Source organism: Oryza sativa, chromosome 5, assembly GCF_034140825.1.
Source record: "Oryza sativa Japonica Group chromosome 5, ASM3414082v1".
In the NCBI taxonomy this organism is placed as follows: domain Eukaryota; kingdom Viridiplantae; phylum Streptophyta; class Magnoliopsida; order Poales; family Poaceae; genus Oryza; species Oryza sativa.
In genome coordinates, this window is record NC_089039.1 from 22,139,406 (window position 1) to 22,164,878 (window position 25,473).

Consider the following 25,473-nt stretch of genomic DNA (forward strand, 5'->3'; position numbering starts at 1 on the left):
TCAAAGTTGGTGCATAGGACCGATTGGCTGGCCACCGGAAACTAGCTAGGTTGTTGCACCATTTTCTGTTGGGGACCATGACTCTAGGTTGCTCGGGAAATGCCAGATATGCATTGGACAAAACAGGTCAAGCAGAGCAGGTGGGTCACCCCTTCCATGGGATGTTTTGCTGCTAAAGTAAAACCAGTGTAGAGTTTAATGAGTTAGCTAGGGTTTATGATTATGTACAATATCCTTTGCCTCGGGGTGGTGGTGGTGGTGGGGGGGTTATCTATAATGTCTATAAGATCATTTGGGACTCTATAGACGATATTCAAAGATAGAATCAACAAGAAATGAAGGATTCATTCATAGCTAGCTCGAGTGCTCCACAACTTAGTACAAACGTTGTTGATAGTGACCTAGAACAGTAGTAGGGTTGTTATCATTCGGGAGGCCCGAACCTGTATGGTTCTTCTCGCTCCCAAGCACTCCCAAACACACCGAGTGCACCCAGAGCCCCTTATCGATCCCTAACATGTGATCTATCACGTCAGCGATCCCGAATCAAATTGCATGGGAAATTCGACTATTGTACCTATTATAATATATTCTACAAAACCCTGTAGAAAACCAAAGAATGATGCCGACGACATTGGCCAATAAAAAACTGAACCCATAAAATCATTGGCTATCTTCTCCTAGATTCCATTGCAATGCATGGACATGTCTCTAAGTAGGAGAGCATCCTACCTTATTGGCTATCGTTTAGGAGTAGGAAAGGACATCTATGATCCTACAACTGAAGTCTGGCTAATTCAAGATCTTTAGCCCATTGGACACTAGGGTGTGAAGACCCGATAGATCGTGGGTGTCTGCTGGACTGTGAGCTCGAGGGACCGTTGATGTACAGTGAATGGACAGTGAACGGGTAAGAGGCACCAATTTATATGAATAGAGAGATTGTTGAATAGTCTCACATACTTCATGTGTGAAAAAAGGGCCCTCTCGATCTCCCTCAACGGCAACCGCGAAGCCCTGCTAACTCTGAATTCTGAATAAAGAATTCTCGTACAGCTAGTTCGCTGTTGGTCCCAACCGGTCTACTGGGGCCAATCCACTTTCATGTGATGTCAAGTTGGGCACTCCAGGGGAAACTATTTTCATCCTCAAGGGGATATCCCCTCGTTGTTTGTATGTCACTATAATGGTTATGAACAAAATTGAAAAAAAAATTGAGAAGATGTATTAACATGTGATATATCACTTTACAAACATGCAAGTTCAAATTCAACTTCTACATCTCGTAACGAAAAAAACAAATTTGACTATAAATATACGTTAACTAGTTGTAGTTTAATTTGTATTTTTCGTTGCGAGATGTAGAAGTTGAATTTTAACTTGCATGTTTGTGGAGGGATACATCATATGTTAATATATCTTCTTAATTTTTTTAATTTTTTCATAACCATTTACTTCCTCCGTTTCACAATGTAAGTCATTCTATCATTTCCCACATTCATATCGATGTCAATGAATCTAGATAGATATATATGCCTAGATTCATTAACATCAATGTGAATATGGAAAATGTTAGAATGACTTATATTGTGAAACGAAGGGAGTAAGTGACATGCAAATAACGAGGGGATGAAAATCCACTCCCGCACTCCAGTCTGTGTTTGCTTGCCTTCTCAAGGCACTAACTAACTTAGAGTTAAGCTATAAAAGCAAGCAAACATACACTATTATCTACTAGTACATCCTTAACATCGATCAATGCAACCACCACAACGTACATGGAGCCAAACTACAGCGACTACCACCCCAACAGTGTCCCCTTCGATGCCTACTACGAGCACGGCCATGGCCATCTCGACGATCATGGCCATGGCCACCACCACCTGATCCCTGCCCATCCTGAGCCCTCCTACTCCTACGGCAACTGGTCCTTCCTCCATGCCGATGCCACCGCAACGTCCTCCTCCGAGTCGTCGTCGGCGTCCGCCAGCTCCGGCGCGGCGCACATTGTTGGCGCCTCCGGTCCTTCTGCATCCTTCGTGCGGCAGCTTCATTTCGGCGGCGAGTACTACGACGACGACGCGGCGGACATCAGCGCCCTCATGGAAGCCGCCTCCATCTCCTGCTGGACGACGAACGGTGGTGCCGGTGCGTCAACGTCGCAAACCACAGGCTTGGAGGGGGTGGAGGTGATGAGGAGAGCGGCGGCCCCGGCGCCGGACAACGGATCAAGTGACAAGGAGGAGGCGGCGCGGCCGCTGATCGGGGTGCGGAAGCGGCCGTGGGGCAAGTACGCGGCGGAGATCCGGGACTCCACGCGCAACGGCGCGCGGGTGTGGCTGGGCACCTTCAACACCCCCGAGCAAGCGGCGCTGGCGTACGACCAGGCCGCCCTCTCGGTGCGCGGCCCCGGCGCGGTGCTCAACTACCCGCTCCACCGCGTGCGGGAGTCGCTGCGCACGCTCGAGCTCGGCGCCGCCGCCGCCGCCTCGGAGTCCCCCGTGCTCACGCTCAAACGGCGCCACCGCATCCGGAAGCGCTCCACGACCAAGAAGGCGCTGGCGGGCAAGGAGGCCGACGAGGCACCCGCCACGACGTCGTCGGAGGGGAAGAAGAAGCGGCAGGTCAACACCACCAGCCATAGTCATGACGGTAAGCAAGACCAGACGTCATCGCCATGTGTGCTGGAGCTGGAGGACCTAGGAACGGACTACTTGGAGGAGCTGCTCGCGTTGTCCGAGGAGCAACCGTAGACACCACCGGCGGCCATTGCCGATTACATGATCGAGCCCGAGCACTGCAGCTAGCTGGCTCCGTCCTGCCTAAATTACGCTCGTCTTGCCGTGCATATATCGCGCCAAAAGATTTTTCAACTAAGTCTGTTGATCAGTTTTTGTGATTTTATCCATGCATTTTTTGAGGCGGAATTTTTTACGCCTAAGAAACACATGGCTTCCACTACTACATGATTGATTTTCCTTGGACACTACCTCATTTTGTTTCCATGCGGTCCATAAGTTGGACCGCACGGAAAAATAGAGGAGTGTCGCCCGCACACAAGTGGGTCACTTAAAAGGCTTGCACTCAAAAATAATTCTATTTTAGTCCTGCCTCCTAATCTAACCACATAGTAAAATAGCACTTCCCTCCCATACTATTAAAAAAAAACTTAGACTTTTCTTCCCTCTCCCCCCGCCCCCCTCTCTCCTCTCTCTCTCCCCCTTATCTTCTCAGTTTCCTCTCCTCTCATTTTCCTCTCTCTCTCTCACCTTCTCCTCTCCTCCAGGCGCATGGCGCCGACACCTCCTCTCCTCCGGGCGGCTCTCGATGGAGGGGTCGACGGCGGCTGGCGGGCACGGCGGGCTCGCGGGAGGACGTGGGGAGGCAGCCGGGAGCAACGTGCGTGCGGCCGACGACGACGAGGACGGCGAGGCGGCGGCCGGGAGCAGTGTGCACGTGGCTAACGACGATGACGACGGCAGCGAGGCGGCGGCCGTGAGCAGCATGCACGCGGCCGATAATGACGACGAGGCGGTAGCCGGAAGTGGCGTGCGCATGACGACGACGACGGCGGCAAGGAGGCGGTCGGGAGCGGGCTGACGATGTGTGCCGGGAGTGGGAGGAGGCGGCGGTCAGCAGCGTGCACGCGGCCGATGACGACGACGACGGCCAGGCAGCGGCCGGGATCGGTGCCGCCCTCCCCACGCCCGAATCCGGCGGCGGTGGCAGTCTCCCACCCGGATCCAGCGACGGTGGGGTGCCGGATCTGGATCCATGGTTAGGGTTTGTGTTTTTTGAAAATTTATTTTTTTTCGGTTTTTGTTTTCCCGTGCAGGCGGCATAATTTTTGCGTGCGGTTGCGCCACCAGCACAAGAAAATCGCGATTTTCTCAGATGCAATGTTCCAGACGGGCAAAACAACCGCACGAAAAAATAGCTATTGTAGTAGTGTTCACACTTTCCACTTCTGAAATATGTCCCGCAAATTGCATAGATGCCCATAAAACATACAGGTTTATTTGTTCCTCATCTCCCAAAGGGTAATACAGTCGGATGATACACTTGTTAAAACCAGCGGGTTAATTTTGTCTCCCCATGACAATCCATGATTCTTTGTCCATTGATGAAACAACTAGTAATTTACAGTTCACGTTCAGAACAATGGTACTGCAATCGAAACAAAAGTACTCCCTCCGTATAAGTTGTTTGATTTTTTTCTAGTTAAACTTCTTTAGATTTAATCAAGTTTATAGAGAAATATAGTTGTATTTTCAACACAAAACAAAATATATTATTAAAATATATTCAATATAAGATTTAATAAAACTAATTCGATATTTTATATGTTGCTATTTTTTTTTATAAATTTGGTCAAATTTAACAAAGTTTAATTAATTAGGAAAAAAATGAAACAACTTATAATATATATAAAACAGAAGGAGTAATTCGTGATAGCAATTCACAAACGTACCCTAAGACAACACTACTACAAAACGTGATAGATGTTGCAGGTGGGCAAAACAAGTTTTTGCAGGTGACCCCACCTATGACCAAAGGGCAGTGAAAATCGATGACCTTCAATGTTCACAGGCGGGACTTCATTGCGAGCAAAAATCAAATTTTGCAGACGGCTCGGTTAAGCCAACTGCCTAAAAAATCGACCTTTCACAGGTGGGTTGCAACTGATTTTCTGCCACTACTAGAAAAGACATTTTTCTCGACATGAGGGTCTCATTTTCGCAGGCGGACATAACCCTTAGAGCCAAATGACCGTCTACAAAAATATAAATTGGGGTGAATGTACCGGTCCGCCTGCGAAAATCATTTTCGCAGGCGCCGCTTAAATGGTCTGCCTGCGAAAATAGACTTGAATATAAATAGACTTGGATAGAAGTAGATTTTTTCTAAGTCTAGAAACCTCACCCCTCCCCTCACCCACGGTCGGCCTCTCCTCACCTCTCCTCCCCTCACCTCTCCACGGCCGGCCTCTCCCACGGCGGCTATGGCGTGGGGCGGCGCGGAAGGCGGCGGCGCGGCGCGGCTCCCCTCCCTCCCTCCCCTCCTAGATCTGGTCGGAGGAGAGAGGGTGGAGGCTGGCGGCGGCGACTACGGCGGCTACGGCGCGGGGCGGCGGCGGCGGCTCCCCTCCCCCTCCCTCCTAGATTTGGTCGGAGGAGGGAGGGGGGAGGCCGGCGGAGGCTACGGCGCAGGGCGGCGGCGACGACGACGCGCGGGGCTGCGGTGGCGGTTCCCCTCCCTCCTCCCTCCCAGATTTGGCCGGAGGAGGGAGGGGGGAGGCCGGCGGCGGCGACTACAGCGGCTACGGCGCGGGGCGGCGGCTCCCCTCCTCCCTCCCTCCCAGATCTGGCCGGAGGAGGCAGGGGGGAGGCCGACGGCAGCGCGGGGTGGCGGCAACGACGATGGCGCGAGGCGGCGGCGACGACGACGCCCGGCGCGGCTCCCCTCCCCTCCCCTCCTGCCCAGCGTAGCGACGCCGGAGGAGGGCGGCGGCGCAAGCCATGCCCGTGATTTTTTTTTGTTTTTTTAATGGATTTTTGCAAGCGGGCTGAAAATCAATGATTTTCGCAGTCGTTGGCTACAGGCGGTCCAACCCCCGCCTACAAAAATCACTTTTGGCCGCCTGGAAAAAAATACTTTTTCTAGTAGTGTGCAAAACAAAAGGAAAGAAAGAAAACTACATAAACCATAGCTCCCCCACGAACCACCGGAACCCCAGTTCCCCTACGAACTCGCCTAGAAAGGTGGTGCGACCGACGGATTTGCCTCCTCCAAGACCGTCGCTGCCGGCACTCCCCCTTTGGCGGAGCCGTGGACACACTCGCCGGTGAAAGGGAGAGTGAATATATAGGCTATTTTTTAGTAAAAAAAATATATAGGCTATTTTAAGACTAAATGCAAAAGCATAAGGTGACTAGCAGTCGGATTGTTTGATGTCGGGTCGAACACTCCAGATGTATCGAAATGTCTGAGCAAGAATCGGATAATCAAAGGAAACTTTACGAAGATGTGATAACTCTTCTTGTTGTTTTTCTATACTAGTTGGGTGCCCGTGCGTTGCAACGGGATAAAAAAATATATTTATGAATTCAAATCACACCGAGGAAAATGATGTTAAATAATCATCGAGTGTATGTTTGTTGTATCGAAAACCTTAATACACAATAATTATATCACATCTTTATAGTGTTCCTTATTAAATAACAAGAACAATAAAAATAGTTGAATAGAACATCACAGTTTTTTTAGCTAATGCTACAGCAATATTCGATGACATAAATAAGAGAAGTCCACATAAAGATTCAAAGTGCAGACCTAGAAGGCGTATTAATTAGTGACCAACTGCTATAGTTACATCACAATATACCTCAGAAAGGTACAATAAATTATGGGACACCAAGAGATTATATGAATAAATGCAAACATATTCCATGAGAACAACTGTATTGCCAATACAGATTATTGAAACACCAGTAGTAGCAGGAAGTTTCACATCCTATCTAATTTCAAAATATGGTATAAAATAATATTTGCAGATTTAAACATTTTTTTTGTCCAGAATACATGAATCCCCAGCTGTCCAGAATACATGAATCCCCGGAATATAAATCTGATTGTTCTAATTGGTCCTCTGTGACCCTTATACATGTGACACATCCTTTTTTCTTTCATCCCAAATCCTAGCTAAGATCTGTATCTAAATAACAAGATGCACGGGCATATTACTACGTTGTTGACCAGGGGATCATCCTCCAAGCATATGACTTCAACAGTCCAAGATTTTCATTGTCAGCTGCAAAATAATAAAATGATTATGTGACAACAGAAAAGTATCATAGTGGTTGGTATTCACGTACATGTGGCAAAGCAGCAGGTTAGTACATGTGTTCTTCTACGGCAAGAACAACATACAATGTCTAAAATATTCTACTTGCTTGCAGGTGAGGAGAATTAGTTTATCACCATGGAAAGTATGCCCCAAAAGTTGTTGCCAATGGTTGATTAGGAGACCATTCGATTGGATATCTTTATGTCTCTATAGATGGATATTGTGTATGTCAAACCATGCATGCTTTCAGATTCGTAAGCTAAATTTACAGGTAGATGCATATGCTGAAAATTTTATATACAGAAGTATATGCTGCTTTTACACATGAAAGTTGTTTTCCCAGTAGATCAAGCAGGAATCTCTATACAGTTATCTATACTAATATACAGGAGCTAGCAATTCTGATGACATCCCCTTATCTGGGAAAAAAACATGTTAATTTCTCAAATCATGTAATACAAGTATTTTTAGGACTGGATAGTTGCAAAAATCAATAACCAGAGTATTCTTAGTTGTCAATAAATTTGCATCAATGTACCTGTCTCATTAAATGGGAGGCAGTGAGGTATGACAAACGATTGTACATGCTCATTTTCTGCATGATGTAATGAACTGATAAGATGGTGTAAATAGTGTTTTCATTTGCATGTAACAAGCATATAATTTTTATGTAGGAACCTTTGACATAATTATTAGCAGTTTGATTTAAACCTGGATATTCCTCCTTTTGTTGCTTGTACACACAGGCCTTCATTTTCCTTGCCTCCTTTTTCTTTGGGCTCATTGATGCGTACCTCTCTCTAGCACGCTTCCTTCTTAATTCTCTCTCTAGCACGCTTCCTTCTTAATTCTCTCTCTAGCACGCTTCCTTCTTAATTCTAATGCGTTGAGATAAGCACCATCTTCTTGCATTTTGTGCACACTTGCAAATTATGTTAACTCTAATAGGTAGAAAATGGAAAATCATAACTTGCATCTTTTACATTTCGCATTTATACTTCGCATATTTTCCTTTTGCGGCACATTGGAGGATGTGCATCTGTCACTGCCATGGTCTATTCGTGAATCCCCTGCATTTGCATTAGTAATATCGGCAAAAGGGGCTGAGGGAGGAAATATTGCGAAATCAGTATGCAAGTCACATCTTAATGGACTGAATATTAGTCACATATGTGAACCGATAAAAAAACTCACTTGATGTTGTTAACAATGTTGGTGTGGAGACCCCAATACTGTTACGATTTTTTGGTGAATCCCCGACACTTGCATTAGTAATATCAGCAAAAGCGCCCGAGGGAGGAAATCTTGCGAAATCAGCACGCAAAACACATCTTAATGGACTGAATGATATGCACAAAAAAATCAGATAAAAAACTCACATGATCTTGTTAACGATGTTGGTGTGGAGACCCCAATATTGTTATCCATGTCTTAATGTGTGTAAGCCAGCTGAACAATCCTCACAACATGCTTCACATAAAGAGTAATAAAAGGTTAGCTACATTTGAAGGGTTTTGCCACACTGAGTTCCAAATCAATTTTTGGCCATGTACACATAAAATTTGCTTTTCCATATAAGTATGAGGGCCAGATAATTGAATACCCTCAACAGAAGCAATAATAGACAAGAATATTGTATGGTACCCCTAGGCTAAATCACAACAATCACATATCCGTATGGAATTTAATGGCTTACAAAAAAACGAAGTATCATTGGAGCAGTAAAGAATAAAATAAGATAGCATTGGTATAAAACTTTCAGGTCACTCATCTCCTTACCTCAGCCTACTTGCATTTTGATATGAAAATAGAGTTGCCTCCTAAGGAACGTGGCATGTGACATTGTATTTTAGCTTTCAATGTGATGATTTTGCTGTAATAATGCAGTCATGTTTCTGCAGTTGACATATTCATCTTTCCAAACTTCAATTTTCAATGTCAACCAGACTCTTGTTTTTTATTTATTTCTATTTGTATATGTGTTCTCCTAGATGTCAGCCCTTACAGATTTTGCTTCAACTTTGTCATCCCCACGACTGCTATAATGCATCAGCAAAAGTAGATATATAATATTCTATTTGTTACATCGCAGTTGATTTAACAGTGCAACTCAATGAAATTCTGATTTGAGTGGCTAAGTAACTGAAATAATAATGCTGAGTTGATTAGTTCGCTATTTTCATTTTCCTAGAAACATTGAAGCTTGCTGCCTTTTTAGAACTAATCCGGAACAAGACTTTGCTCGAATAAACCTTTTGTGCCTTTTTAGTAATATGCCCATGCTGAACGCTACGAAGCAATTGCATTCTCTTTAATAACTTTGAAACTTCCATGTCAGCAAAAAAAAAAAAAGCAGTAGGACCTATCAGTAAGACCTATAGAAAAGCACTCGATCAAAGACTATCCCATAATGCTCAAAAGCCCATACTCTTATTATGCTAAATATTTCAGTATAATTTATCGTGTCAAATTTTCTCGTTACATTTTTTTTGCACATTTTTTTGAAAAGATAAAGAATCACTTGCTGAGGATTATATATCTTCCATGGCACAGTATCTACCTCCTGAGGCAGGAACGAAAAGAACAAATTAACTCCACTTAGGCCATACAACAAATCTTTAACAGTGCTAAAAAATTTAGACTTCAAAGGTCACCCATTACCGATTCAAAACCTGCAATCAAAGAAACTATAATTACAAAATCCAATCATTTTCCTATTGCTTGGAAAACAATGTTTTACAGATGAAAGCAACTCAAAACCAAAACATGCATCGTTATGCATGAAAATAATGACAGTATATCAACCTGTTGACAGTCCCATGCAAGTAGATGTATGTTAATAGCATATATTTTTTCCAAGCATCAGCACTTTTGTTTTATATTTCTCTTGTTCAGAACATCAGAGATCAAGTATCTAAGTGTTGCGATTTAATCTGAAGTTTATGAGGGCATTGATTAAGGAGGATAGGATTTCACATATATTCGTTTCTGTTAAAAAATGGTAGCTGATGTATGGAAGAAATTTAAATGTGGAGGATTAAACCAAAATATGGTGGTGTACTGATGTATGGGACCATTTAAGCTTCCCTGTTTTTTCCCCTCATGACGTTGCTGTTAAAAATAATTCAGCATCGCAGGGATTTTCATTTTCAATATATACTTGCTGTTTAACTTTATTCCCTCCCACCGAAGAATACATCACTCAGAAAACTAAATGAATCCCCTAGTTACTGTTTCTCTTATTCAAGACTCGATCTATATGTTTCTCCAACTCATTTTATTATTTTTTGGACAACATGTGAGGTGCATATGTTCCTGTAATTTAGATAGCAGACCTAGTCTTTTGTCAAGCTAGATAGCATATAATAGGAAAGTACATGTACTCCTCCGAATTGAAGCTGCCAATAGTTCTATTTACTAAAAGACTTTTTTTATCCATGTCCTAAAGCAATTGTCTGTAAATCTGGAAGCGTGCATCTCTGTTCCCATAAAAGGTAGTGTTTTCACAAAGAACTTGACTAAGTACAACTGAATTTAGTCATCTTATAACAAGGGTTCGTTTTGTTAACAAACCTCTGCATCTCAGGACAAAATGGTAATGAAGCACATGAATTGAACAATTAAACATATAATGAGATGGATATATGATTCACAACAGGGAAGGGAAAACGCACAAACATCTTACCTGTTCGCCCGTGGATCGATAGCGGCGCGGTGGAGAGGGAAGGGAGGGCTCCGGCGTCCAGGGACGGCGAGGACGGCGGCGAGTATCGATGGTGGCGGTGGCGGCGGTGCGGGAGGGACCTGGTGGAGGAGAACGGCGAGGGCGGCGGGGAGGATCGATGGAGGCGGTGGCGCTGATCGTTTAGGGGAATCACGGTGACGGTGGGGGAGGGAGCTGGTGGAGGATGAAAGAGAGGGCGGCGGGGAGGATCGATGGCGTCGAAGCTGGTGGGGGAAGACGGCGATGGCGGCGACGAGGACGGCGGGGACGATCGATGGCGGCGGCAGTGGGGGAGCGATCTGGTGGAGGACGGCGTGGGCGACGGGGAGGATCGATGGCGGTGGCGGCGCGGGACGGTGGGGGAGGACGGTGGGACGGCGGGGAGGATCAGCTGGTCGAGGAAGACGGCGAGGGCGAGCGGGCGAGAGGGAGGGCGGCGAGAATGCGGCGAAAAGCGAGCGGGCGCGCGGAAGCCGGAAGGGCGGAGAGACGCGGATGCAGCGCGTAGCCGCGTAGTGGGTAGTTGGAGCGCGACGGTGTGGGCGGATAGGGGCGTCTGGAGCGTCGATTTGGTGGGAGTATCCTAGGAAACATGTCAGCCGTTCGATTGTCCACGACTCACCACCACCACTAGAAACTTTTTAAATAGTAAAGAAAAGTGAAACATAGTAACACAATCCAAAATTTTATTCTTTTTTCTATAAATCAAAGGGTCAATGTAAAAATTATATAGAAATTTGAAGAGTAAATTGTATTTTGCATCGGGTCGATTGATAGTGTTTTCGCTTTGCACCGGGTTTGGCATATACTTCCACATTGCACCGGGTTTTTTTCTTTTGAATAAATCACTGGAGAGGAGAACTTTTCCACCTGAATTTTCCATTGAAAATAAGTCATATTATAGGGAGTATAAAGGTTTGGCCCGACAGCATTAGAGCCTTTACATAGGATGTGAATGAAAAAGGCGGGAAAAGATTTCTGATCAAGTTGAAACAACAATTCGATCAGAGCGTTGAAAGCTCTCAGTCCAGAGGTTTGCTTCAACTAGATAGCGGGTTAGAAGTCTTTGGAGGCTAGGTTGAAAAGGCTCCCAAAAATTAACGATTGATAAACGACACCTGCAAAAATACCTGGCTAAGAACCAAATCAACCTAAAGCTAACAACCCAACTTATCAACATCCATTTCCTCACATAGCCACAAACATGCCGGAATAAAAGACAAGCACCGGTTTTGGCATATACTTTCACTTTGCACCGGGGATGACAAATTTACTTTCACATCACACCACCTTCCATGTTTGGACTCAAAGCCGATGCACAAGGCGTCATCCAAACTGTCATCTGTTGTCCATGTTGGCTCGCGCCCTTGACCCACGCTGGCCGATCGACTGAATCACACGGGATGGCGTGAGATGCACACATGCACCAGCTGAGTCCACGGGCAGCGGGGACCATGGATATTGCGAGGTGCTCACGTACACGCAGAGCAATTCCGCGATTTCGTGGGTACTCACCGATCACGGGCGTCAATTTCAGCATGCCTACCGAACCGCCGCCGGCCGGCGGCCGGCTTGCGTACCATAGCTCTCCAACATACAGTAAAATCTAACCCCAGAATACGTGCTCGCAAAAGCTCAGCTGACATCTCTTTACTCCTGCTGTGTCTAATGACAAGATCCCCTATTGTGATCTTCTTCTGGCAACTGCGCAAGAACAGTAAGCTCTGACCTTCTGTGTGAGCTAACATGGACAATCGGAGACTACTTGGATGTGCATCTGGTTTGAATCCAAACATGAAAGATGGTGTGATGTGAAAGTTAATTCGTCATCCCCGGCGCGAAGTGAAAGTATATGCAAAACCTGGTGCAAAGTGAAAACAATATCAATCTACCCGGTGCAAAGTGCAATTTACTCGAATTTAAATTTTATGAAAGTCATTTGCCAATGGTATGAATTAAAGTGACTTCTAGAGTTGTAGCTTTGCTATACAATGTCTTAAATAGTTTCGTAAAAAAATTGATGCTAAATCTTTGTAATAGGTTAATTGAAGCATATATAGTGTGTGAAATTTGTACTCAAATAATTATCCATCGAACTCACAAGACAAGTACTTCTAACAGGGAGGAAGGAACAGAGCACGACTCCACTTGATCCTAAAAGCAACTCTCTGTGCGGCTGTTCAAACTTGGCCAACCGCTTAATGGATGGAATACCAGAAGAGTAACGGATACTCGGATATATAGCTTAGATATTTTTGCAAGCATACACCAATCCAGCACAGCAACGTATGTGTCCAGCGGCTACTGCAATCTGCATCACCACCAGAGAGATAATCATGTCATGTGGGGAACTCGCATCTCGTGATCGTCCCCTCGCTCACTGCACCACACCAGAATACGTGCGTCACGGTGCACGCGACACGTACTGCAAGAACTCGTGGTCACCGAGCAGGCGGGCCATGGTGTCGGGCGCGAGGCAAAACTCGACGTCGACGCTGCCGTCCCCAGCCTGGCTCGGGAACGCCGACATCTTGCCGTCGAACTTGTTGGCGCGCCCGCTCCGCACGGCGATCGCCCTGCCCCACCCGAAGTCGTTGCCGTCGTACATAGGGAACCGGGGCGAGCTCCCCATCGTGAGCGCCGCGCCGTCGGGGTTGCCCAGCGGGAAGCACCGCGGCGCGGCCTCCCACTCCGCCGCGGCCCGGCGGATGGCGCCGTCCTCGTGCGCCACCACGGTCGCGTTCAGCCTGGCCGCCGCCCACCGCAGGTCGTTGGACGCCAGCTCGGCCACCGTCGCGGTTGTGGCTACGCTCTGGATGGCGTTGCCGAAGTAGAGCGGGGAGATCGCCGGGCGCAGGCGGTGCCGGCAGTTCACCGCCATGCGGAACGTCGTGGTCGCGTCGGCCGCCAGCAGCCGCCGGGATCGCGTCACCGCCCTCCAGATATGCGCGCACAGCGATTGGAACGACGAGATCTCTCTGTAACCGCCATGAGCCTTCGTTTCATCCACATGCTTCCCGTTAGCCTCGGCAAATTTGTCGGATCTTTTCCACTGGTTGGCCTTGGCCTTCAGCTCGCGAATGGCGGCGGCGCTGAAATGGAGGACTCGCTCGCGGAGGGGCGCGTCGGCGTCGAAGGTGACGGCAGGACCCGCGCCACCGGGGAAGCGGATGACGGCCGTGGAGTCGCCAAAGAAGTTCCGGCGCAAGTCCGGCGGCTGGACCGGCGTGCCGCGGCAGAGACCTGCCCACGTGTTAAAGAAGTGCCAGAAGGAGGTGCCGTCCACGACGGCGTGGTTAGCGACGAAGCCGACGAAGACAGCTCCATCGCCGAGCACGGTGAGCTGGAACGAGGTGAGCGGACGGCGGTGGCCGTCGTAGCTCACGGTGCGGTCCATGGGGAACAAATCCTTCGTCAGCCTGGTCGGCACGTCGGCGTTGGGCACGAGGAAGTCTCCCAGCGACAGAGCGGGCGCGACCGCGTGGTAGAACTCAACGGCCACGCCGTCGCACCGGATGACGATGCGGCCATCATCCAGCGTGACGAGCCGGCCGGCGAGGGCAGGGAACACCGCGAGCGCCCGGGAGAGCGCGCACACGAGCGACGACACGAGGGAGGCGATCGGCACGCCAGGGGGCGGGAAGAAGAGCCCCTTCTGGATGTAGTGGCACGACAGCATCGGCATGTCGGAGACCGAGAGCTTGACGTCTCCAACCGCCGACGCGCCGTCGGGCCGAACGGTCTGCTTCGAAACGACGGTGACGCTCGTCGCAGGCGCATTCGCGCAGAGCGTCTGCGTCAGCGGAACGACCACCGTCGCCGGCGCAGCCGAGGCAGCCTCCACCATGGTGCGAATGCAGGAGGGATCAACTAGCGCGGCAAAAACTGTATCTCTAAGCGTTCAAGCGAGGGGCGAGGGGCGAGCCGGCGTCGTAGAAGATTGTGTTGGGAATTACTTAGTTTGGGCAGATTATATAGCTAGCGGGCCATGGCGAGGTACCAAAGGGAGTGGATTCGTCAGCCACAATCTGCGCTAGTAGAGAATGGATATGGATGGATGGGAGTGAGACGGCATGCAGTAGGATCATCCGGATCGGCGCCAGCAATTGTCGAGCTCCTGTTCATCATGCTGAAATGGCGCCGCGATTTCGACCGGCCCTCGTGTGGCTTGTCCCCGTGGCCCGCCGCACCGCCGCGACGCGCCAAGCATTCGCATCCTCCCGGTCGGCTGGGCCGGCGTTGCTGTCACGAGTTGGCCGTGCCGGAGGAGTGGAGGACCGAAGCATTATTTCAACGGGAAACACACCCAACGCGAACCTGCCGCGCCTGCGCGTGCGCGCACGTTCGCCTCGGTGGCTCGTGGGCCGTGTTCCCTCGTGGAGTCGTGGCCCGTCGGGTGAGGGCGTGGGCGTGGCGATTGGCGACCGTACGGTGAGGCGGGCCCCCGAGACCGAGAGGGCGTCGGCCGAGAGCAACACCGGCAAAACGCCGAGATGGTAAAGGTGCAGGGTGGGCAGGAAAGATCATGGTCGTGGACGTGGTCGCGGTAGCGATTGCGTTCTCTCGTGTCGCGACCAATGAACCGGCGGTATATACACAGCACTGTTTCGGGATGGAACTTGGGCTAACTTCTTGTAGGAAAAAGGCTGACGGTAACTTGGGCACACCGAGATGGGCTTCGCATGAGCACATGTACAGTACAGTATTAAGGAATAAGTTCACTTTGACTCCCTTAACTAGTTGCTGAATTAATTCGTATTCTTAAACCACGATACCGGATATCTAAACCCACAATTATTAAAATCGATGCAATTTAACTCCCTCTCGACGGTTTTGAAGGGCGGTTTTGCTAACGTGGCCCCTACATGGCGGTGTTGGCCTAGTCTTCGTCTAACGTAGCATTGACGCGGCACTTATGTGGTATTAGAAATAAAAAAAATGTGAGACCCATTTGTCATTAAAAAAGAATATTGTGTGACCCACGGACACGTGGGACCCATATATCATCCTCTCTTTCTTCTTCCCTTCTTCCTCCACCCTCTCTCCCTTCCCTCTTTCTTTCTCTCCCCTTTCTCTTCCCCTTCGGCCGTATGTGAGCAACGGGGGTTGGAGCAACAACCAGCGGAGTGGGGGCAGAGTGGTGGCAGTGGGCAGGTGGGCGAGCATTGGAGCGGCGGTGATGATACCGAAGCTGGGCGTGGGAACAAAGGCGGTGGACGATGTTGGCATGCGAGCGGATGCAGAGCGGAGATAGAGCAGTAGGATGGTGGCCGCCATAGCGAAGAGGGAGGAGGCCAGCCTCACGAGAGGGAGCCACAGAGGAGCACCGGATGCAATGTCGCTGAGCTCGCGAGCACCCTCCACGTCATCAAGCTAGCTCCTCTACCACCACTGCCTCCTCCTCCTCCACCATCCTAGGATCCGTTGACGCCTTCTCCTCCGCCGTTCGAAGCTATTGCTAGGGATAGGGGGAGGGGGGCAAACGGTGAGGGGAGAGGCGGTGGCACCTAGATCGTGAGCACCCTCCGCCTAGCCGCCCGCCCGTTGCCTTTGCCACCGCTCGGGCCCTCGCCCACCCACCGCCATCGCCACTCTAGTGCCCGTCCTCCCGCCCGCCGCCGCCACTCTGGCTCCGCCCTTATGACCGCCGCCGCCGCTCTAGCTCCCGCACTCTCGACCGCCACTGTTCCGGCCCTCGAGCGCCCGCCCCTAGCAGACGAAGAGAAAAGGGAGAGAAAGAGAAAGAGAGAGAAGGGAGAGAGATGGAGGAGGAAGAAAGGAAGGAGAGAGAGGATGGCATGTGGGCACCCCCAATGTCGGTGGGTCCATATTTTTTTTATGTGAATGACAAATGGGTCCCACATATAGTTTTTAATCCTAATGCCACATAAGCACCACATCAAAACAACATAGGGCGAAAACCAGGTCAACACTACCATGTAATGGTCATGTCAACAAAACCATCCTCCAAATCTATTAAAGAAATCAAATGGCAACAATTTTAATAGTTAGGAGATCGAGATATCTCATATCGTGGTTCAGGGATATGAATTAGATCAACCACTAGACAAGGGAATCAAAGTGGACTTATTCCCAGTATTTAACCAACATGGCCCATCTTCTAAAATAAAATATGGGCCGTCATCTAAAAGGAAAAAGTCCACTTAGACTCCCTAAATTATTCACCGAATCTAATTCGTGACCCTTAACTGCCATACCGGGTAGGATGACTCCCCAAATTATTGAAACCAGTGCAATTTAACTCCTCTAGCGGTTTTGTAGGGTGGTTTTGCTGACGTGGCGGTGCTAACCCGATTTTCATTCCACGTGGCGCTTACGTGGCATTAGAATTAAAAAACATATCTGTGGGACCCATCTGTCAATCAAACAAAAAAATTGCGACCCACCGACATGTGGGGCCCACATGTCATCCTTTCTCCTTCCCTTCCTCCTTCCTCTCTCTCTCCCCCTTCTCTCTCTTTTCTCTTCTCCCTTTGGACGCATCGGTGGTGGCGGCGGCCGAGGGCTGGAACGGCGACTGCGGCGTGCAGGCGAAGGCCGCGCCACCGCCTGCCCCGTCATCGGAGGGCTCGAGGAGGACGCCGGCAAATCCTGGGGAGGCTGCAGGGGGACCCGCGGGACTAGGTGAGTGTGTCATGCGCGTCGCCGTGGCTCGCCACGCTGCTCAGGGCAGCGTGCCTCCCACCGCGCGCTCGCGCTTGACGCATGCGCTCCCCGCCGAGCTGCTTCCGCCCCCGTCACGACTAACGACCGCGTCGTCGTCACCGACTCCGGCGACTCCAGTGTCATCCTCTGCCGCACCGGCGTCCCCGTCCGGCCGTCCCCCTCTTCGTCGACCACAAGGTAAGCAACAAAGCACTAATCCACGTCGTCTTCCTTGCTTGCTTCTGTGTATTCACGTCGTCTTCCTTGCTTGCTTCCTTGCTTGCTTGTCTTCCGGTAGTAGCCGGTGAGTGCAGGGGACGGCTACCCGACGGCGCGTCCAGGGCGTGGGCCGCGCTCCACAAGCTCTCCGTCTGCTGCCCGGGGCTCCTCCACGCCGGCGTCCTCCTCGAGCCCTCCGATGACGAGGAAGGCGGTGACGGCCATCGCCTGCACGCCGCCGTCGCCGCTCCAACGCTCGCCTACACGCCGCCGTCGCCACTCCGGCCCCCGGCCACCGCCGTCACCGATGGGTCCAAAGGGGGAAGAGAAAAGGGGGAGAGAAAAGAGAGAGAAGGGATAGAGAGAGGGAGAAGGATGAAGGGAAGGAGAAAGGATGACATGTGGGCCCTATATTTCTGTGGGTCCCATAATATATTTTGTGTTTGAATGACAGATGGGTCCCACAGATAGTTTTTTTAATTCTAATGCCACGTGGAATGAAAACCGGGTTAGCACCGCCACGTCAGCAAAACCGCCCTCCGAAACCGCTAGAGGAGTCAAATTGCACCGGTTTCAATAATTCGGGGAGTCGTCCTACCCGGTTTTTCAGTTAAGGGTCACGAATTAGATTTGGTGAACAATTAAGGGAGTCTAAGTGGACTTTTTCCTTTCCCGGAAGAGGAGCCCGCATTAGTCATTTTAGATGGGAAAAAGTCCACTTAGACTCCCTTAATTGTTCACTAAATCTAATTCGTGACCCTTAACTGAAAAACCGGGTAGGACGACTCCCCGAATTATTGAAACCGGTGCAATTTGACTCCTCTAGCGGTTTTGGAGGGCGGTTTTGCTGACGCGACGCTGACGTGGCGGTGCTAACCCGGTTTTCATTCCACGTGGTGCTTACGTGGCATTAGAATTAAAAAAAATATCTGTGGGACCCATTTGTCATTCAAACACAAAATATATTATTGGACCCACAGACATATAGGGCCCACATGTCATCCTTTCTCCTTCCCTTCATCCTTCTCCCTCTCTCTCTCCCTTCTCTCTCTTTTCTCTCCCCCTTTTCTCTTCCCCCTTCGGACCCATCGGTGGCGGCGGCGACCGGGGGCCGGAGTGGCGACGGCGGCGTGCAGGCAATGGCTGGAGTGGCATGCAGGCGATGTGTCATGCCCAGAAATTCAGCCCAAATTTTCAGACTATTTTGTGTATTAAAATCTCTGTCCAGGACCAGCTAGGGTACATAAAACGACAAGTAATAAACAGTTCCAAACGTAAATAAAGCGTAAAATACTTATAGAAGAGGCACTTTGTCCTCACACCAAAAGAGAACGACAACAGCGGAAAAAGGTTATCCTAGCGGGGCTTCAGCTCCACTCCACAGGCAAAACTCAACTGGGGTTTGAGCCTTGGTCCTCTAACTTCGTCTTCAGCTCAGAAGCACTACACTTCTGAAAAGGGGGAAATAATAACAAGGCTGAGTACAACCACCGTACTCAGCAAGCCACACCTACGATACAAACGTGCAAGGGGATACAAGGAGAGGCTTGTGGCTATTTGCATAAAGGCAGTTGTAAAACATTTTATTGAGCAAAACAGTAAAACGATTGAGTAATTAAGGTAATATTAAATCTCCACTGAACAATGCTATACCACATTGAACAGGCCGAACCAACCCACCTGAACTACTGTGCATTGGGTCAATTTATTAAGTGTGGGACTAATCACGGTGAATCTGGTCGATCGCCCATAACTGCGGGCACGGCTATTCGAATAGTTTTACTCTGGCCAGAGGTGCACAACTGTACCCACAAGACACAATCCATCAGCATGTCATCGCGGCAGGCCTGACACGTCACCATGTCGAGTGATTGTGACAAGACCCTTCATATAACCCTCCCCTAACCATCCACACCACGCTAAGGTTTCACCCCCACCCCCTACCCCGGAGGTGGGCAGTCCCCTCGTGCACCGTGGTGAATCCGGCAGCTGGACAACCGGACACCCCGGTCGACCCAACTTCATCACGCCCACCCTCACCACCGGTGCCTAGGAAATGGTCGAGCTATACTTCAGATCAAGTAGTTACCCACTCCCGCTTGTGGTAAGCACTGTAAGTCTTTTAGGGTTTCCCGTGAACCGGTCCTTAATTGGCATGGGTGCGACTAGCAAAACCATGCACCCACAGCCCACCATTCAGTCGCATTTTAGTTGGATAATTACGACCATGAACCATGGCCAGATGTCTCGAGCACACAACTCGTCAAGATACTAGATGTCTAAAATTGTAATTATCCCATCAAGTGAGCTAGTGGTAATTAAGCATGGCTAAGCATATAGTTCTAGCTATGTCAACATAAGTAACAACAGCTAGCCGATTTATCACCCAAGGTCGACAAAGGACATACATCAAGTAAACACGGCACAAGCGAGCAGGTAGGTAAACCCTGATCCCATGTAATTAGCAAAACATGCATATTTATTTGCAAACGGTAAAACATTAAAAAAATAGGCTCAATATACTCAAGGAGAATGTGTGACTTGCCTTGCTTCTTCGAACAATCTTCCGAACTCTTATCCTTAAGACTGTGGACTTCCGAAACGACGGAATCTACTCGCTGGCACGCAAAATGAGGAAAACTTCTAATAAACACCAAGCAAATAGTACATAAAAAGTAAACAAACATGTAGAGCTCAATTTTAGATGAATTTTGTAAGTTGAATGGCTCAATTTGGTGTTCATATGAATTAGATATGAATTTTAGAAGTTGTTGAGCCATTAAATGAATTTCTATAATTATCAATGATTTATTGCGCAATTATTAATTATTTTTACAAAAGAAAAGGACCGCCGCTGACGTCAGCAAGGGAAGCCGGCACCGATAGGCGGGTCCCACACGTCAGCGGCAAAGGGGGATTGCGCATGGTGGACACGGTCCCCGCGGCCAGGGCGTCACCGTGGACCAGGACCACGGGCGGCGACACAGAGCGGCAAGGGGCAGGCTCGCCAGACACCCCGACAAGGCGGCGGCACACACGCGGACGGCCGCCGGCGATGGCGGCGCGACGCGGTGCGCCGGCGAGCACGGGAGATGGCCGACGAAGGGGAGAAAGAGGAAAATGGGTGGGGAGTGCTCACCGTGGGGTATGGCGATGGAGGGAGGCGGCCGGCGAAGCTCAGGGCGGAGGGAGACGGCGGCACTCCGGCGACGGGCGGCGCTCGGGACGGAGTGGACGAGCAGCGGCTGCACAATGGGATGGGAGGAGAGGTGTTAGAGAGGATGGGGCGGCGACATGGCCGGCCGGAGAGGAAAACAAGAGAGGAAGGGCTCACCGGCGCACGGGAAAACGGACGTCCAGTGAGTTTCTGGCGATGGGAAGGGATGGCCCAGGTTCTCCTCGTCCTTGCGGAGCCGAGGGAGGCGACGGTGGCTCGGTTTTGTAGTGGGGCGGCGTTTCGGTGGCGACGAGGGGTAAAAGGAGTGGAGGACGGGGTGCTACGCGGTGCGGCGAAGCTGCAGGTGGCGGTGGTGGTTACAGCGGCTGTGGCGGGCGGCTGGAGCGTGGCAGAGGTGGTGGCGGCTCGGATGCACGGGGAGGGGGCGTTTGGGTGGTGGTTTGGAGGAGCAGAGCAGCGGCCAGGGTGGGGCTTGATGCAGTGAAGCCGCCGGTGCCGGCGGCGAGGTGCGGCGACGACTAGCGCGGCGGCAGCGGCCGACTGAAGGTCGCTGGCAAGCGGCAGCGATGGGGAGCGGCGTGGGGAGAGCGGGAGAAGGCGAGGGAAGCGCCGGCAAGGGGGGGAAACGAGAGAAGGGAGCCCGGGGATGGATTTTACATGCTTGGGGAGGGAAAACCGTTGCCGGGCGTGGCGGATTTGGGCGGCAACGGCCGGCGACGTGGGTGAAATCGTGGGCGAAGTGGAGCTCTATCCCGGCACGATTTTTGGGGGAAACGTAGGGAGAGTGTAGAGCAGTAGAGGAGGTGGAGGGGAATCGATTTTATGCGGTTTGGGCGCGAGGGCGTGAGCGGGAGGACCCGGAATCGGCGGCGACGTGGGCGGCAACGGCCGTCCATGGCGGCTTCGGCAGTTGCCGGCTGGCTTGGATGGAGGTTGGGGATGGACCTGACAGGTGGGTCCCACGGTCCCACTTGTCGATGTGAGGGAGAGAGGGAGCCGGGGGTTATTTTTAGACTTCAAGGGCGAGCGGGCCGAGGGGGAGAGAGAGAGGCCCGAGAGGGGGAGGGGCGCCCGGGCCGCGGGGGAGGAGAAGGTTTCTTGGGCCGAAAATGGCCCAAGGAGGAAGGGGAGTTTTTATTTTGTTTTCTTTTTATTTTAATTGATAAAATGAACTTTGTATTGTTAAAATTATTTCTTGAGCTCCGAAAATTCACGGGAAATTTCAGAGAGTATTTTAGGGCACAAAGAATATTACAAAATATTCTCGGCCAATGAATTTTAAAGGAAATTTTAATTTCCTCTATAATTTCACTTGATTAAATTGATTTAACTTTTATTTAATTTCTAGAAAATGCATTATTTAATGATTTTTAATCCCGAACAAAAATCGGGGCGTTACACGATGGCCGCCACCGCCTGCCCCATCATCAGAGGGCTCGACGAGGACGCCGGCGTGGAGGAGCCCCGGGCAGCAGACAGAGAGCTTGTGGAGCACGGCCCACGCCTTGGGCGCGCCATCGGGTAGCCGTCCCCTGCACGCACCGGCTACCACCGGAAGACAAGCAAGCAAGGAAGCAAGCAAGGAAAACGACATGGATTAGTGCTTTGCTGCTTACCTTGTGGTCGACGAAGAGGGGGACAGCCGGACGGGGACGCCGACGCGGCAGAGGACGACACTGGAGTAGCCGGAGTTGGTGACGACGACGCGGTCGTGAGTCGTGACGGGGGCGGGAGCAGCTCGGCGGGGAGCGCGCGCATCAAGCGCGGGCGCGCGGCGAGAGGCACGCCGCCCTGAGCAGCGTGGCGAGCCGTGGCGACGCTCATGACACCCTCGCTTAGTCCCGCGGGTCCCCCTGTAGCCTCCCCAGGATTTGCCGGCGTCCTCCTCAAGCCCTCCGATGACAGGGCAGGCGGTGGCGCGGCCTTCGCCTGCACGCCGCCGTCGCCGCTCCAGCCCTCGGCCGCCGCCACCACCGATGCGTCTGAAGGGAGAAGAGAAAAGAGAGAGAAGGGGGAGAGAGAGAGGGAGGAGGAAGTGAAGGAGAAAGGATGACATGTGGGCCCCACATGTCGGTGGGTCCCACAATATTCTTTTTGTTTGAATGACAGACGTGTCCTACAGATATGTTTTTTTAATTCTAATGCCACGTAAGTGCCACGTGGAATGAAAATCGGGTTAGCACCGCCATGTCAGCAAAACCACCCTACAAAACCGCTAGAGGAGTTAAATTGCACTGGTTTCAATAATTTGGGGAGTCGTCCTACCTGGTATGGTAGTTAAGGGTCACGAATTAGATTCGGTGAACAATTTAAAGAGTCTAAGTGGACTTTTTCCTCCCGAAAATAACCAATATGGCCCCAAAAGTTTGGACGAGAATATCACATTATTATTTTTCTGAAGACTAGTACTATCACATTAACGAGTATCCTATTCGATCTACGTCAGGTGGGAACCACTTTTTGATTCCGTGGGCGGTGGGAGGTGCGTCCTTGTTGGACAGTTCTTCTTTTCTTACATTATTTTCTTAGATTAGATACAGTCCAGTCAGGTGTCCACTATACAATTGGTTCTTCCTCTTAAAAAAAAAGGAGATTTTTGTAAGGTGGAAATTGTACGATGGTTATCCGATTGATGAAACTGATATGATTTCCTGTTGGTGGGTGTTTACCACCAGAGTGAATTTTATTTTTACTTAAAGATTAATGTTAGACACCATTTTCTTACCCTTTTTTTTTACAATGGACTTATTTTTTCTCAACACCACAGTTATATTTAGGCAGACAGAGGACGTCAATACGTTTATTTTTTGAAAAATGGAATTCATTCATGTCTTTGCTTTAAATAGCTATAGGCAATTTTTATAGAAGTCGTGGGTTGAGTGGCTACGAATTACAAATCAGGAAAACTACTTATAGCACTATCCTAAACCTCTATATAAGGCTGACAAAAAATTGCGTAATCGTTATTTCTGCGTAGGCTTGTATGTTGTATGTGGTCCTTGAATTCTTTAATAAACTAGGAAACATAATCTCCGAAATCAGCGATCGGTCATTCTGTTGATCGAATTTCATACAAGTCAGTGCTGGCGACGTCGGGCATTGGTTGATACAAATAGAAGAGTATGACTAATTAGGTACATGGATCGTGGGGGCACTCTAAACCCAAATTCCCAAGTTCGAGTAAGATTGAAACAAAATCTAAAGTGAAAAAAGTTATAAAAAGAATAAAGAAAAATATTGATTGTAGGGATCCAACATAAAGCTTATTTAAGAAAATATAGGTACTAAAATTCACTAACAACCTTAAATTTAAGTTGAAAATATTGTATTTCTTAAAATAAACACTTGTTTATTTCAACCATTTAGTACCTCAGTTCTATAATACAATACAAAGGATTTTATCATTTATAGGTGAAAGAACTTTAATGTCATCTAGAGGGGTAAATAGGTGTTTAAAACTTTTAAGTAAATGCGGAATTTGGACTTTCCGAATATTTTCGGATATTTTGAAAAGCTCACAATTACAAGCAAACTAGTAAGGCAAGAATAAAGGGGATAGCGGCACAATTAGGGAAAGGATTGCGTAAATAACAACTAAAGCTACTAGCGGCACCAAATAACAAAGCTAGATGAGTGAGCAAGAGATATCACTGAGATTCTTATAAGACGATGTGTTCTCGAAGTTCAAATTCTTGAGGGGATTCTACTCTCCGTTGAGGAGCTCACAATGAGCCGTGTCTTTTTCAGCCCTACCTTCGAGAGGTTGCACAAATGCACTCCTCCTTTCACTAAAGGTATCTCTTCTCTTTCTGAGGTGAGATATGACCTTCACAAACTTGCTCGGCACACCACAAACAAATCAGTATATCTTCCCTAGTCAATGTTGACTTATAGTCGTCTAGGTGTCCTCAACCACCAAGATAACAAATACAACAATGATTTCTTGGGAATGAATCGAGTGCTCAACAAATCTTCATAAAGTCAATACCACACACACAAAATCCATACTTATAGATCAGTGGAGAGGAAGAAGTGAGAAGCCATAGCTTAAAGTAAATCTCAAATCAAAGCAAACCAAGGGCAAAAATATTAGAAATGGAGCCAACAACACTAGCTTGGGGGTGGAGGGGCTATTTATGGCCACACCCTCAGATCTGCTCATTAGGAGCAAAGATTCCATTTTTTTGGAAAATTTCTAAAGTGTTTTCGGGAATATCCAAAAAATTACGAGAGAGCGAAATCAACTTTCGGAATTTTTACGGTGATTTTTGGAGTTGTTGCAGTGCTTTCGGAATTTTTCGAAATTTTGGCATGAGCACAGCAGAAAATGGGCAAAAAAACATTTCGGAAAATTCTAAAAATATTTTAGAAGAATCCAAAAATCACCAGAGAGCATAATCAATTGTCAAAACTTTCTTCAGAATTTTCTACAGTACTTTTGGAATTTTCTGAACAATGTAAAATTCCAGCATGAGCACAGTATAAAACTGCACAAAGTAGCATTTCAGAAAATTCCGAAAAAAATGGAAAAAATCTGAAAATCACCATAACCGAAATACGCAAACTCAACACAGTACGGAAATTTCCGAAAAACTTTCAGAAACTTCTGAAAAAGACCACTACTGATTTCCGAAAATCAAAGTAGTTCAGGAACTTTCGAACTCTATTTTAGAAAACTCTTAAAAACTCCATTACACGAATCGAAGAGAGAACTACTTCAACAAAGATTTTAAACACCAAACTCATACCTAAACATCAAGGCAACATCCAGTTAATAGTACGGTTTTACTACCAACTCAAAAGCAAATAGAAAAGCTATATCAATACAAATATTTTTAC

At 48.9% G+C, this 25,473-nt stretch overlaps 2 protein-coding genes, 2 long non-coding RNA genes and 1 other non-coding gene across 8 annotated transcripts; 2 read left to right on the forward strand and 3 right to left on the reverse strand.

Moving 5' to 3' along the window:
• Positions 1-1,587: 1,587 nt before the first annotated feature.
• On the forward strand, positions 1,588-2,904 carry LOC107278456 (ethylene-responsive transcription factor ERF094). The gene has a single exon (XM_015783140.3). It carries the CDS (start codon positions 1,779-1,781, stop codon positions 2,751-2,753), a length of 975 nt encoding a protein of 324 aa, XP_015638626.1. The 5' UTR covers positions 1,588-1,778; the 3' UTR covers positions 2,754-2,904.
• A 707-nt stretch (positions 2,905-3,611) lies between these two features.
• Positions 3,612-4,029, forward strand: LOC136356716 (uncharacterized). Its single transcript, XR_010741646.1, has 2 exons — positions 3,612-3,752; positions 3,836-4,029. It is a non-coding gene; the product is annotated as an uncharacterized lncRNA (long non-coding RNA).
• Positions 4,030-6,407: 2,378 nt separating this feature from the next.
• LOC9266801 (uncharacterized) lies at positions 6,408-11,068 on the reverse strand. Of its 4 annotated transcripts, XR_010741644.1 has the most exons (7): positions 10,533-11,068; positions 9,509-9,519; positions 8,227-8,317; positions 8,042-8,151; positions 7,559-7,950; positions 7,386-7,442; positions 6,408-6,811 (listed from the first exon to the last, which is right to left on the reverse strand). It is a non-coding gene; the product is annotated as an uncharacterized protein (transcript). The 4 variants fall into 4 exon arrangements; XR_010741645.1 differs by lacking the exon at positions 9,509-9,519 and having other exon boundaries at positions 8,042-8,109; XR_010741643.1 differs by lacking the exon at positions 9,509-9,519 and having other exon boundaries at positions 7,559-7,917.
• Positions 11,069-12,628: 1,560 nt separating this feature from the next.
• On the reverse strand, positions 12,629-14,601 carry LOC136351121 (uncharacterized acetyltransferase At3g50280-like). The gene has a single exon (XM_066310969.1). The coding sequence runs from the start codon at positions 14,416-14,418 to the stop codon at positions 12,976-12,978; it is 1,443 nt and encodes a 480-aa protein (XP_066167066.1). The 5' UTR covers positions 14,419-14,601; the 3' UTR covers positions 12,629-12,975.
• Positions 14,602-18,731: 4,130 nt separating this feature from the next.
• On the reverse strand, positions 18,732-21,615 carry LOC4338953 (uncharacterized). Its single transcript, XR_001546246.3, has 4 exons — positions 20,791-21,615; positions 20,596-20,701; positions 20,002-20,074; positions 18,732-18,907 (listed from the first exon to the last, which is right to left on the reverse strand). It is a non-coding gene; the product is annotated as an uncharacterized lncRNA (long non-coding RNA).
• Between the last annotated feature and the right edge of the window lie 3,858 nt (positions 21,616-25,473).